Here is a 13,981-nt window from a genome sequence, read left to right as displayed (position 1 = left end):
AGCAAAGATCAATTGCAGAGTTTCGAAAGAATCAGATGCCTGTTTGGAAAGCCATACTCCTGTTCCATGATCCTATCAGATCACTTTCCTAACCCTGCAAGGCATCGATCCACTCCAGCGCCGTCGACGGCTCCAGCCTCTTCACGTAATCGGGCTCGATGAACGCGTTCCGCACCACGCCCTTCTGATCCACCAACAGCGTGGCCGGGATGGGGACCTCGAGCGAGTCGTCCCCGTTCCGGGTCTTCAGATCGAGGCCCATCTTCTCGAAAACCGGGCGCATCGTGTCCGGCTGGCGGAAGACGATGCCCAGCTGCCTGGCGAACTTGTTACCCACGTCGGAGAGGACGGGGAACTTGAGGGCGTGCTTCTCCGCCATGGTGAGCGAGTGGTTGGGCAGCTCCGGCGAGATGGCCACCAGGGTGACGCCCTTGGCCTTGAATTCGTCGAGGTGCTTCTGCAGGGCTGCGACGGCGAAGTTGCAGAACGGACACCACTCGCCGCGGTAGAAGGTGATGAGCAGGGGGCCCTGGGCGAGGAGATCGGCGCTGGTCACCTCCTTGCCCACGGCGTCGCTCAGGCGGAACCCGGGGAGGATGTCGCCGACTTTGATGGCGGAGCTGCGGTCGAATGAGGCCAGGAAGCCTGCCTTGGCGGAGCCGATGGCTTCCATCATATCCGCCGGCGCGTTCTGCTTGAAGTCGTCGAGGACGGACGACAGCTGGCTCTCGAGACTCATGTTTGCTCAGATAAAAAAAAAATTAAGGGTCAAAGACCGGCAGTAGTGGTGGTAATCAAGACAGGGAGAGGAAAGTAACGTCGATGTTGTTGGGCAGACCTGGGACGAGGAGATAGCTGGCTTTTCAAGTAGTGCTGCATCTGGGACCGAGGATTTCTAATCCCTGCGAATTGATCCGAACTGGAGCGAGAAAAGGGATCGATACATCTTTCCATCTTGTGCTGTCGTGGTGTCGCATCCGAGGTTGGGCGAATTCGTGCGAACTGGTCCGAACTCGACCGAGCAGACCGATGACGACATGCTCTTGCAAGAACACTGACTTTTCCCCATGCTTCTCTTGTTCGCGAGCAGTGATACAGGGGAAGTTGAGTGAGATGAGCGAGATGAAGGAGGTTCACTCGACATGCATGCAAGGGAGACAGCTGGAGTAAGAGGAAATCCCCGAACGCGCTCCTCCGCTCCTCCTGACCCGTGACACTTCACTCCACTCCACAGTCAGTATCGCCCAATTCTTCTCCTCCCCCATAGCGCTCGCAGTGATCTTAAAATGCAGATGTCAGGAGCACTAGCAGCATCGGAAATATGGCGATGCGCACGCCCAGGAGCGAGTCCGACAACCGTCCTCCCAAGCGCATGCGACTTGGCACGCGAAGTTGCGCAGAATGTCGGAGACGCAAAGTTCGCTGCATTTTCCCACCAAACAGTCAAGTCTGTGAACAATGTGCCCTACACGACACTCCCTGTCAAGCTCAACAGCCAAGTCAGGACCTGGGAAAGGCGCCTGTGGACAGGGGACGGAAGACGGATGTGCTACAAAAACTGGAAGACCTGGAAGGCATGGTCCGCCATATCTGCAAGGCCATCAACTTGAAGATCGAGTCTTCAAGCCTGGCGGATTTTGAGACGAGTGCCACGGAAGCTCTCAGGCGCCTTCGACCGGCGTCAACCTCGGAAACAAGCGTGGAAGAAGACCTGTCCACACGCCGGACCGACTCTCTCAACGTGTCGGATTCCGACGGTCTCACGACGTCCTCGGACCAGAGGGATTGTTTCGAAGATGCGCCTCTGCTTCGGCTGTTCAAAGATGCGATGCTGATCCAGCGGGATCACGTCCAGGACTACAGACATCGTCTGGGCTTCGGTACGGACCAGAGCATCAAAACGTGCATCAAAACTCTGGACAGTTTGATACCGAGGCGCGACGATCTGATGTTGATCCTCGAACACACGGAAAAGTACTGGCCTCTCTGGCCGGTGTGTCCAGTAGGACCGGTCACCAGCTCGGACCGGCTCCAACAGGGGGGAATAGCCGCGGCCAGGGATTACATTTTCGATTCCATGAGGTCGGGCAGTCCTACTATCGTCGCCAAGGCCGTGCTCTGGCTGGCACTCTGCGTTCAGCAGTTGACACGAGACTTTAGATATCAACGAACAGATCTGCCCGCTTCGCCGAATACTCTGATGGATGCGTACATGAGCGGTGCAGAGACTCTCCTCTCCGTTCACTTGGACTCCCGTGGAACGAATGAGGGCTTGGAAGCTCTGGCGCTACAAACAAAGTTGTATATCAACATGGGTAAACCACGGAAAGCCTGGCTCACGGTCCGCCGCGCTCTGAATTTTGCTTTACTTCTGGGCCTGCATCATCCAGAGGACAGGGCGGATGAGCGTCAGAAAGCCCTGTGGTCACTGATTTGGCAAAGCGACCGACAACTGTCGTTGCTCTTGGGATTCCCGTACGCGATAGCGGACTCACACCCTGGCCTTTCGAAGGAGCACGCTGGACAATCCGTCGTAGCACAGGTGATGCACGAGATGAGCATCATTGCCGGCCACATAGGCGAGCGGAATCAGAATTATCGAAGCGTTACCTATTCCGTCACCGTGCAGATCGACCAGGAGTTGGAGCGGTGCAAAGACGGAATACCCCCGGGTTGGTGGGACGACGCTATTTCCAGCCCTGCCATGTCTGTCGAAGACGTCTATAGTCGACAGATAGTCAAAATACAGTTTTACCAGCTCTACAAGCTCCTCCACCTTCCGTACATGCTCAAGTCGTCCGTCGACAGGAGGTTCGAGAGCAGCAGGATCGCAGCCCTGGAGGCATCGAGGGAGATGATCAAATGCTACCAGGCACTGCGAAACAGCAGTGGCCCAGCGCTCATGATCTGCGACCTGATAGATTTCGAAGTGTTCAGTGCAGCAATGGTCATTGTCATCGATCTTCTTTCGTCGAAGTCCTCCCATAGCGATGCGTCTCAGCAAGCTGAGGATTGGGAACTCGTGCACGGTGTAACGAGAACCCTCAAACACGTCTCCAGGGAAATCGAATGCTCGGTGGCTGGGCAGGCAGCTCAGTTGCTCGAATACCTCTCCATGGCCCGCCACGGCACGTACTCCAGTCCGGAAAGGTACGAAGCCGTGATTCCATATTTCGGCAAAGTTCGAATCAGCCGGCCTGCGAGAGCCGCGGCGTCATCGTCGTCGCAGACAGAGTTGTCAACAACACCACCGAACGGTAGCGGTCCTCAACTTCCGCCGCCACAGCCATTCCCAAACATGGTCGAGTTCAGCGCGAACGCTTTCGTGCCTTTCAGCCCGAACGCCACGGCAGACGGTCTGTCCGACGCGGAATTGGGTATTGATTGGACGTCCGTTTTCGATGTGGATAGTAACTACGACTGGAGCCAGCTGTTCGAAACCGCAGGGGCTGGATGACCTGTTTGCGTCTTTGCTTCTGACCAAAGATGCAGGAAAAAACGAGTCCACCTTTTTTCGAGGTTCTCCTCGGCGCTGGGCCACGAGGGCACGGGTTCCCAGCGGCTTGGAGGGCCATCATCACAGGCACCTCCATCTCCATCTCCAGGGCAGCTCCTAAAACCTAAAACCTGGTGATATAACCAGCGGCGCTGGCGCTACTGTTTTACTTTCACTTCTCAGTAGATATAGCATCCTGTTTTGTTCAGATAGCCATTTTTTCACTGCTGAATGGACATATGTTGTAAAGTAAATCGTTACTAGAGGTATGGGTACATGTACATGTGTATGGATGTAAGACGTATGAGGTATGTTCGTTCGTTGGTTACGATTCACATGTCTATCTAATATATATAAACTAATAATCGAGAATAATCCACGAGTCGAGTCTTATATACCCGACCGACCCAGCTTACCTGGTATAGTAATATAGGGTAAGGTAGGTAGCAACAGCAACTAAACACTGTACAGTACGTACTTCACTACCACTCCGCCGCCTTCTCCAAAAACTTAAACTCCTCCCCGCCCGCCGGGTCGTCGAGTCCCAGCTGCGCCGCGACCTCTCGAACCAGCGAGACGGTCCCGCGGATCTGGGCGCCGGATGCGCCGAGGTTTTTGCATCCGAAGAAGTGACTATCAGATAAATACACAAGTATCAGCAAATCTTTCTTTCTTTCTTTAAAAAGGAGCCAACTAAGGAAGAAAAGAGAAGGATACATACCCCTTCGCCTGCGGCGCCACCCCATCCGCCAAACAGCACACAAACTCCAACACGCCCGTCTCCGCCCCGCCCACGATGCTCGTCTCCGCCATCAGTTCGCCGTAGATGCTCGCCACGGCGTAGTAGTCCAGGTCGCCGCCGGAGCTGGCCCCCATGGACGCGAGCACGCGGTCCGTGTGGCGGGTGTAGATCTTCGCGAAGAACTCCTTGCCGCGGGCGTGTTTGTGTTCAGAAGACAGCGGGGCGCGGAGGGAGGTGTCGGCCGTGAGGGTGGGGAGGAGGTGAGTGGAGTTGGTGGACAGGGAGGAGTGGAGGGAGAGGAGGCCGTTGATGCCCTAGTTTTCTTTTCAGCATGGTCCAGTTTGTAGATATTGCAGAATAGATGGGAATTGGAATTTTTTTTCCCCAACTGGGACACTTTTTTACAATAGTACATCCCATGGCTGGATACAAGTACATACCCTCGGAAATCCCACCAACACACTCGCCTTCAAACACGACTCCCGGATCCTTCGCGCAATGGTGATCTGCTGCTCCTCCGTCTGTGCCAGACGGCTTATATACGCCCACAACTCGCCGACTCCAGGTTCATGGTGGAACGCGAGCAGCGCGGCCGTCGTGACGACGTACCAGAGGGATTGCGTGCCCGTTGCGCTTTCGTCGGGGATTAGCTGCGAGAGCTTGGAGAAGTCGAGCTCTTTTCGTCGTGTTCTTGTTCGTTGGGTGTTGTCGGTGTCGGTGTTTTCTTCTCTGGAGCTGGACGAGAATGACCTCCTGTTCGCAGCAGGGCTGCGATTGAAGACGCTGGACCTGGATCCCTCATGCTTGGGGGATCCTAATGGCGGAAACGGAGATGCAGATGCAGATGCAGAAAAGCCGCATTTCTGATACAAGTTCAGCAGCATCCGCAGGTACTGCGACATGGCTGCACTATGATCAACCTCCTGACTACTTCCTAGACCTGTAATAGCTCTGGCCCCGGATCTGCCTGGAGCTGTGGTGGCAGTCGTATGCAGAAGACGACGGCCCGCACGCGACGCACAGCTCTGTGAGGGAGACACGCACCGGTTCAGGAGCTGGAGCTGCGTCTGCGGGGAGGTAGATTTCAAAGGCAAATACGCGGCCATCTTGGTCCCCCACGTTGAACAGGCGCAGTCAATGCGTATATGTAAGGTATATAAGTATGGATATGGCAGCTGTTATCTAGCTCGGCGCAGACCGACCGAGGAGCGGAGGCGGAGACGGAGGCGGTCAGGGACCGTTCCGGCGCTAGGCCGCTTCGGGTCTCGGCCGACCGGCGGCGGGGCTCGGCAGAGCGGAGTCCGCGCCAAGACTTTATGGAGTAGGTAAACATGCAGATTCTATAAGATTGAGTATAGCGGACTACGAGAATTCGAGTTCAGAACATACTACAGGACAACTGGGATTTAAGTCCTTTGTATAAATGCAAAAGGTCTTTTTGGATAGGAATGGTGAACGACGTCCTCCTGAGCTAATGGACTGCAAAATCAATGACACAGGCCGTGATTATATGAATGCTGGAGTTTCTGGCATGTCTAGGCCGACATGATTCATGGAAAAGTGAATGCGGGGGTCCTCCGTGCTTGGAAGGGGGTGGCAGGCTGTAACTGAATTGAAGAAGAGTTCCGGCCACTCGTTCTTTCTCATTCACTTCGATAATTCAATGTCCCTGGATGTCACTCTATTATCCCACAGAGCTTTGTGAGAGACTTCTTTTTCTCTCCCTCCCATAACTACCTCCAAACTTTGTCCTTGGGTACTGCGCATATGGCAAGAGTCCTGGAAGAGCTACAGTCATATGGAGCCCGTAACGTGCATGTATACAACGATGCTGGCCACCTTCTAGGTGGTCAGTATGTTATATCAAGCTGATTATTATCGAAATTTTGACCTCATGACAGGCTTCTACACCGATCCCGACAATCCGCACCTATCAAACGCAAATTTCTACTATATGTCCATTAACTTGGTTGTGCTCCCTGAGTAACTCGATGCCCCAACTTTTTTTGTAGAATCCAGAAATCAATTCGGCCATCTCCTTTCCGAGACCATTCACTAGAGATAGGGACACCATGAGGTACTACAGAGTTGAATGGCCTATAGAACTCATCCTGATACTGAGCCTTTAGGGGTCGAGGTTTTCCTGCGGTCGACAATTTGCCTTGCATGCACAGCCTGGGGTTCTTCGCAGAGAAGCGCTCTAAAATTGTCTTACATAAACTTTGAAGCGTAGGGAATTCCTGGTCCGGAAACGGCGTTTACTTGGTGCCAATCAAGTATTCGATATACCTAAACCATGTCAGAGCAGAAAAAAATACACAAATTAGAGACTAAACATTACTTCTCATGTAAGCGTGATGGCAAAACACCAATATCCTGTTCAGTACCATCCACCAAAAGTGTCCGGGATCCATCCATCCTCTAGCGCTCTTCTCAGTGTCTCCACAGCTTCGGGTGTAAAGAATTTCGAAGTGCATAGAGGAACAGAACGAGAGACAGCAGAAGACATGAGTTCTGTGAAAACTGTGCTCTCATCTGCTAAGGCTCGAATCACATGATTCTCCGTTATCATGCAAATAATTCCATGTTTTACCTGAGATCTGTACTCCTATAACCAGCGTTAGTTGCACTAATCGAAGCGAGTCAATTTGCTTAGCTAGCCTTCTCCTTTCTCTCCGCGTGGGGAAGCCAGCATGCCAACAGCAGCACGGGCCGTCTCGTAAGTCAGACACAAGAGGACGATGGAGTTCAGGTAACTGTGAGATGCAAGGGCACTGTATAACATGTTAATAGAAATAGTTGTCCGTACTTTGAAAATATAGAATGCTATCGACACCACGGCCCCGGGATGGCCATTTGTGAGATCGAATATATAGTTCCGAGCGTGCGGGTCAATAGTGTAAATTCCAAGTTCATTAACACATAATTTCGCCAAGACCTGTTCAAACTCATTTTTGGTATAGAAGAGACCTATTTGTGGTGCTCCATCCTCAGGTGATGGGGTTAACGAGACGCGTTGATGGGGGCCAAAGGTCACTGGCGCCTTACGGCTGACGTCGTTATATGACACTCCCGTTGATGGGCTGTCTGTCGTATGAGCAGAAAAGACAAACTTTTCTTCTTGAGATGCGACCAACGATATCTTTCATAATTCGGTTCCACAATGCATCGTCTCCGTATGAATCCCGTGCTTCGTCCAGGAGGAACACCGTCTCGTCGGCGAAAAGGTTTCCTGTCCCTAACATGCGTTTAGGGCCCTTCTCCCCGTACACGTTTTTAACGCACTCAGCGAGACTGTTCCAAGGGGCCGATTCATCGAGGTTTCCTTTCCATGACGGAAGATAAAATACCATCTCTCCTTTAGCGCGATAATACTTTTCCAACAGAAGTGCAAGTGTTGTTTTTCCACATGCTGGTGTCCCGCGTACGTGAACGATCCTTCGTAAGTCTAGGACTTCTGCAAGCTGTGATACCGTACCATCTCGAGTGCATGTAAACTCATTCAGGACCTGTGAAGCTTGCGGCACAGTCGACGCTGGCACCAGTGTCAGCTATGACCATGGCACAATCGTTTAAGATGTGGAACCTGTATAATTGTGGCTTAAGTACGGCTGAGCGGACGGGAAGCCCTGTTTTCCACACCCTATGGTCGTAGGTGCTAGACAAGCCTTTGAAGGGGGGTTTTGTGGGAGTTTTACTATCCCATTCCATACAGTCAGCACACCTATGATAATGATTCAAAAAAATGACGGGGGATAAAAGTTAGAGCAAGTTCCCGTTCCGGGGCGAGAAGATGGCGAAAAAAATGGTCCCGACGAGGGTCGAACTCGCGACCTTGGCGTTATTAGCACCACGCTCTAACCGACTGAGCTACGGGACCGTGTTTGTTGGACACTCTGTGCCTTGAATTATTTTACTACTGCACCAAATCAATCCTGAATTTCAACTGCGCCCCCCCCTCATAAGTAGATTAGAAGATTTTGCAGGTTAAAGTTCTTGAATATTATAACCTGCAGTATAATGATTGTCATGGCATGCCAATCACCTCCAGAAGCATTTGGAGGCAGTCACGCCCTTGGCTGTGCCCACCCACAGGGCCAAAAGACTAGGATACTGGCACTGCTCCGCTTGTATATTGCGCACGTAGTTAAATGTCAGTTGGGAATCACATGTAAGCTAGTTGACTTCAGATAAAATCACAGAATGCAAAAAGCGAATCTAGATCTCTCTATATACCTGACATCTTTCGCAGTCAACATAGAATATCAACATCAGGAATATGTACAGTACATCACATCGGATACAGAACACAGGGCTCTTTTCACGCCTTCTCCGGCCAGTACGTCTTGACGATGGTCTTCTTGTTCACCTTGCCCATGGCGTTGCGCTCGATGGCGTCCACGACCTTGAGTACCGTCGGGATCTTGTACGGCGCCATCTCCTCCTTCAGCTGCGCGCGGAGGGTCTGGAGGTCGAGCGGGTCGGTCTGTAAACGTCAGTATTCTACTCTCTGGACAGATGGAATGCAGAGAGGTATACTTACTCCAGGCCTCTGCTTCACAACAGCCGCCACGCGCTGTCCCCATTCCTCATCCACCAGCCCGACGACGGCAACCTCCTGCACCGCTTCCAGCCCCAGCATCTTCCGCTCCACCTCCAGCGCCGAGATCTTGTACCCGCCCGATTTGATCAGATCGACGGACGCCCGGCCCTGGATGAAGTACGCGCCGTCGGACCCGCGCCGCCGCGCGACGTCCCCCGTGCGGAACCACCCGTCGGGACTGAACTCCTTGGCCGTGGCCTCGGGACGGCGCCAGTACTCGCGGAAGACGTTGTCCCCCTTGACTTCGATGATGCCGTCCTCGTCGGGGGAGTCGATGACCCGGCCGGTCTCCTTCTCGACCAGTCGCACCTGCACCCCGGGCAACGGCCACCCGACGCTGCCGTCGATGCGCTTCTCGAGCTCGAGCCCGCAGCTGATGGCCATGCCGATCTCCGTCATGCCGTACCGCTCCAGCAGCGTCTGGCCCGTGATCTCGAAGAACTTGTCCTTGATGGGCGTCGGGAGGGCCGCGGAGCCGCTGACCACGAGGCGGAGGGCGCGGGCGCCTGCGCGCGCGGCATTCTCGGACTCCGTCCCGCGGATGTGCGCGTCGAAGTAGTCGACCAGCTTGGAGTAGATGGTCGGGACGGCGAAGAACATGCTCGACGAGCCGATGTCCTGCCACCGGGACCAGATGGTGGCGGCGTCGAATTTCGGGTGCATCTCGACGGTTGCGCCGGCGAGGAGGGTGGCGGTCAGGCCGTTGATGATGCCGTGAACGTGGTGGAGCGGGAGGACGTGGATGAGGTGGTCGGAGGGGGTGTATTGCCATGCCTTGACGAGGCTGTCGGCTTGGAAGGTGATGTTCTTGTGTGTCGTGACGCAGCCCTTGGGGTTCGAGGTCGTTCCGGACGTGTAGATCATCAGGGCCCGTCGGGACAGGGGGCATGAGGGGTGGAATGGAGGCTGCTGGATCGAGGCTGCATCGTCCCGCGCGGTGAACGGGGTCAGGGTCGTGAAGGGGACATTGGTGACCTGCTCGCGCAAGGCGGAGCCGGTCTTTTCGAACAAGGGGTGTATCAGGATCAGCGACGGGTCTGAGTCCCCGATCGTGTAGAGCAGCTCTTTCACGGGGTGCGTGGTACCTAATTATATCAGCACCGATCTCAAACCCTTGAAGTATATCAAAAGTGATACAAGAACATACACAACGGGACACACACCCCCCCCGCCGCCCAAACAGCCCACTGAGTAACAACATAATCATACCCCCCGGGCGCCAGAAACGCAATCCTCCGCTCCTCCAGATCCCTCACGTCCCGCAGACCCAATTCCTCGAGGATCCGCTTCTTCAGCGCCGAGACGTCGGCCAGCAGCTGGCGGTACGTGAAGCTCTCACCCTTGGTCCTGTCGATGACGGCGATCTTGTCGGGGTTCTCGCGCGCGTGTCTCTGCGCCTCGACGAACAGCGGGAGGGAGGGGATGGCCTCCAGATCCGGCGTCTGTGTCTGGTCCTGGGCCTGGGATTTGCGCGGGCGACTTAGCAAGCTGTATGTCAGGAGGGGGACTCCGACCGAGACGAGGGCGGCGATGCCTAGGGCAGACGCCCAGGTGTGTTGGCGGTGCGGGGCTGTTACCGTCATGTTGGAGATGTCTATATACCGTAGCTCTCACAGTCAGAGCTGGACAGACAGCTGTTTAAGTAAGCGGCACGAGCAGCAGCGCATGCCATGGCTTATATCGTCGCGAGACGTCGGCATCTCCATGCCGATCTCGTCGGTCGGCGCAGGAAGCGCGGGGTTCGGCGGAGCGGCCGCGCTACCTGCTCCGACCGACATGCCGAGTCGCGAGATCTGACCTGATCGTTGATGCAGATGCACAGACTCAGCAGGCTTGTGGTCTGCAGGGCTGTGGTCCGTTCTCTATCTGCTGGTAGTCGGAACAGCGCTGGTTCTCTACCAACAGACTCCCGGCTTCCCCGCGCCCAGACCGTCAGCAACCCCGCGGGGTATGGGGTAGTAGTATGTCCCCTACGCCGTATTCGGGCAAGGTGTCGCATGCTCAGTCCGCCAAGGATATGATCAAAAACCGTGCGCCAGTCAGGGAACCATTGGGATAAAAGAGCTATGGAAACAGCGGTAATTTAATTTACCATTTCCCCCTGCCCCGAGTCGAGCTTTGCGCAGCACTGTACTGCTGTGTAGATATATATTTGTCTTGTGCAAACAGGATAACAGGGAGATTCCCGACCAACCCAATCCGATCCGTCTCTACTACAGACAGAAAAGTCGCAATGGAAGTAAAGCAACAAGGCAGTTAGTTTAGTCAATACTACTAGCAGAGACAAAATCTGGATAGATAGACTAGACTTTATCTAATATTCAGACTAAGTAAGAAAGCTTTTCTCATAAAGTCGGTAAATCATATAAAGTAACTTGGAAACAAAAGAACGAGCAGTATCTGGGTAGTCAATAGTCATTATTTCCAGAAACTCAAGTCCTATCACTTTTGGGCGAAAAAAAAATTTGCATTTCCATTTACCGCAAATGGTCTTATCAGTAATGTATATACTCAGAAAGAAAACACCAACAAGAAAAACAAACAAAACCAATTATTTTTCTTCTCGACAGAAAATCAAGTCAAGTCTGGAAAATCCACCGCGGATCCTCATCGCCCTGGAAATCCTCGCCAATATCGCCCATAAACGCCGTGAGCCCCCTCCTCTCCCGCTCCTGCTCCTTCTTCGCGTTCTCCCGGCGCAGGAAGAAAAACTGGATCGTCGTGACGACCATGTTTGCGATGAGGTAGCCCAGCGCGAAGCCGTGGCCCAGGAAGAAGCGGGGCTGCGTCTCCGTACGGTACAGCTGCGTGCCGATGACGGAGCCGCAGTTGCCAATGGAGATCTGCATCGCGTTGGCGATGGCGCGCTTGGTCTGGCCGGAGACGTTGTTGGCGGGCCAGGAGAGGACGATGGCCACGGCGGGGTAGATGCCCGCGGCGGCGAGGATGGTGCCGAAGTAGGACACGCCGGGGGTGTGCTGGGCGAGGAGGATGATGTAGCCGATGGCGGCGAGGGCGGAGGAGCCGATGATGAAGGGCGCGCGGAGACGGGTGCGTTCGGATAGCACGGCCACGATGAGAGTCAGGATTGTCGCGACGGCGTAAGGGGGGACCGTGAGGAGCTGGGCTTGGGCGGCGGAATAGCCGAGTTCTTTGATAATGGTCGGCTGTCGATGTCAGAAGAGAACTGCGTATAGAGCCCAAAGATATGTTGAACGTACCAAAAAGAGAGACAGAGTGTACATCGGCAGAGCCATGGTGTGGAATCCCAGTCCGTACAGCCAGACCTTGACGTCTTTGAACGCCTTGAAGACCGACTCCCACGAGAAGGATTCTTCTCTGACGGAATCGCTGTCATTCTTCAGGCGGAGCTTGATGAACTCCCTCTCCTCGGGAGTCACGAATTCTGCCGTCGAGGGCCAGTTGTACACCCAGAAGTACGCAATGGCCGAGAAGACGACGGTGAACAAGCCCTCCTATAAACCGGTTAGCCTGTTCTCAGAAGCACCAACCTCTGGGCGACTGGCACATACCAGGATGAAAATCCATCTCCAGCCGTTGTAGCCTCCGGCGCCTCGCATGTGCGCAATGCCCTGCGACAGTAAGCATCTGAGCAGTTACAATGCCCAGAGCGCAGGCGACCTACCCACGCAAGGATCCCACCAAAAGCACCGGCCAGTGATGCCGCGGTGAAGAACAGCGCAATGCGGAAGTGCTGCTCGTTCCGCTTGTACCACATGGACAGGTAGAAGACGACACCGGGGAACAGACCGGCCTCGGCGACACCGAGGAAGAAGCGCGAGCTGAGATAGCCCGAGTAGTTCTGGACGACGCCCAGCAGGGTGGAGACGATGCCCCAGACGAGGGTGAGCGTGGGGAGCCAGAAGCGCGGGGTGGTGCGCTTGAGGACAATGTTGCAGGGGATCTCGAAGAGGACGTAGCCGACGAAGTACAGCGTCAGGCCGTTGAGATATTGGTTTCCGCCTAGCCACGTCAACTATCGTCCAGCTCCAGTTTCTAGACCTTTACACACTCATGTTGAGATCCTCCGTCAACCCCTCGAGTTTCGCATTGCCAACTGCAAAATCGCACATCAGCAGGACGTCCATAACAGACTTCAAAATCTCATATCAACACACCATTACTCCGATCCAAAAATGACAGCAGATACAGCAGCGTGACGGGCGGGAGCAGCCTCAGATCCAACTTGCGTAGGAGCGCCTTCTCGTTGATGTTAAAGTTGGCCTCCGCGACGCTGCTCGAGGCGGGCGAGGCGTTCTGGAAGCCCTGTTTTGGGCTGCCCGCGACGTCTCTCTTCTCCGGTGCCTCTGCCATGGTAACAGCAGGAAAACGCTGCCTGGGTTAAAGACCGTAGGCGCACGCAGCAACCCAGGACAACAGAGGAAAATCTATGGAACAAGAAAAAGAAGAAGGGAAAAAAGCTGGACCAGCCGCTTAGTAGCCACCTAAAAGCCTGGGGTAAGCAGAAAAGAGAGAGAGAGAAAAAACGGCGAGTCAAAAAATACTCCGTCGATCAGACGAGACGGTAGCACTGTACCACACGTGCGTCCCGCATGGCCATAGCATCAGCCGTCTGGCACATCGTTATCAACCACGCGAGAGAAACAGAAACTTTGCCGGTGGAGTCCGTTGCATCATCCAGCGTGGTGATGGACAGGGGATGATGAGCATCAGATCTGCCGCTTTGGGATGGAGGTCGATGAGCAATGCAGGTTCCAAAATGACGAGATGGCGTTACAGCCAGCGGCGGACCAGTGAGTGAACAGAGAGCGGAGGTCAACCATGTGCGGCTCAGAGCGCTCCAAGATGCGCGGAGACATGGAGCTGCAGTCTCCATGCTGTGTTTGATATCTTATATGCCCGTCATCCTGAGTAATCGATCTTGTACCATATCAGCATCTAGAAAAAAAGAATTAATCAATATAAAATCCATCAAGATCACTTCTTAGATGCGCGTATCATAACCCTCCGTTGGGGTTCTGGGGCGCACCTGGCGACTTCGCGGTCCAAGATCACGCAATCTGCACAAAGAATGAGCGATGGCTCCTCCCAGGTCCATCTCCCCATCTTTTTCCCCGGGGCCTCGAACGCGGCCGTTGAAACACATGGCTACGACGCT

At 54.3% G+C, this 13,981-nt stretch overlaps 5 protein-coding genes and 1 non-coding gene across 6 annotated transcripts; 1 reads left to right on the top strand and 5 right to left on the bottom strand.

The window, feature by feature from the left end:
* Positions 1-88: 88 nt before the first annotated feature.
* VTN00DRAFT_7576 (uncharacterized protein) lies at positions 89-739 on the bottom strand (the record flags this gene model as incomplete). The annotated part of the gene is made up of 1 exon (XM_069434334.1): positions 89-739. One exon carries the CDS (start codon positions 737-739, stop codon positions 89-91), a length of 651 nt encoding a protein of 216 aa, XP_069287626.1.
* A 582-nt stretch (positions 740-1,321) lies between these two features.
* VTN00DRAFT_7575 (uncharacterized protein) lies at positions 1,322-3,457 on the top strand (the record flags this gene model as incomplete). The annotated part of the gene is made up of 1 exon (XM_069434333.1): positions 1,322-3,457. One exon carries the CDS (start codon positions 1,322-1,324, stop codon positions 3,455-3,457), a length of 2,136 nt encoding a protein of 711 aa, XP_069287625.1.
* A 521-nt stretch (positions 3,458-3,978) lies between these two features.
* On the bottom strand, positions 3,979-5,140 carry VTN00DRAFT_7574 (uncharacterized protein; the record flags this gene model as incomplete). The annotated part of the gene is made up of 3 exons (XM_069434332.1): positions 3,979-4,129; positions 4,218-4,552; positions 4,679-5,140. 3 exons carry the CDS (start codon positions 5,138-5,140, stop codon positions 3,979-3,981), a joined length of 948 nt encoding a protein of 315 aa, XP_069287624.1.
* A 2,904-nt stretch (positions 5,141-8,044) lies between these two features.
* VTN00DRAFT_t124 lies at positions 8,045-8,118 on the bottom strand. The gene has a single exon. It is a non-coding gene; the product is annotated as a tRNA-Ile (tRNA).
* Positions 8,119-8,559: 441 nt separating this feature from the next.
* VTN00DRAFT_7573 (uncharacterized protein) lies at positions 8,560-10,424 on the bottom strand (the record flags this gene model as incomplete). The annotated part of the gene is made up of 3 exons (XM_069434331.1): positions 8,560-8,724; positions 8,782-9,926; positions 9,989-10,424. The coding sequence occupies 3 exons, from the start codon at positions 10,422-10,424 to the stop codon at positions 8,560-8,562; spliced, it is 1,746 nt and encodes a 581-aa protein (XP_069287623.1).
* Positions 10,425-11,420: 996 nt separating this feature from the next.
* Positions 11,421-13,176, bottom strand: VTN00DRAFT_7572 (uncharacterized protein; the record flags this gene model as incomplete). The annotated part of the gene is made up of 6 exons (XM_069434330.1): positions 11,421-12,008; positions 12,063-12,317; positions 12,375-12,434; positions 12,488-12,825; positions 12,875-12,919; positions 12,981-13,176. 6 exons carry the CDS (start codon positions 13,174-13,176, stop codon positions 11,421-11,423), a joined length of 1,482 nt encoding a protein of 493 aa, XP_069287622.1.
* Positions 13,177-13,981: the final 805 nt, after the last annotated feature.

Source organism: Thermoascus crustaceus (assembly GCF_041956765.1).
Source record: "Thermoascus crustaceus strain CBS 181.67 unplaced genomic scaffold VTN00scaffold_4, whole genome shotgun sequence".
Classification (NCBI taxonomy): domain Eukaryota; kingdom Fungi; phylum Ascomycota; class Eurotiomycetes; order Eurotiales; family Thermoascaceae; genus Thermoascus; species Thermoascus crustaceus.
The sequence above is the reverse complement of the archived record's forward strand: the minus strand, read 5'-3'. Positions and strand labels throughout refer to the sequence as shown.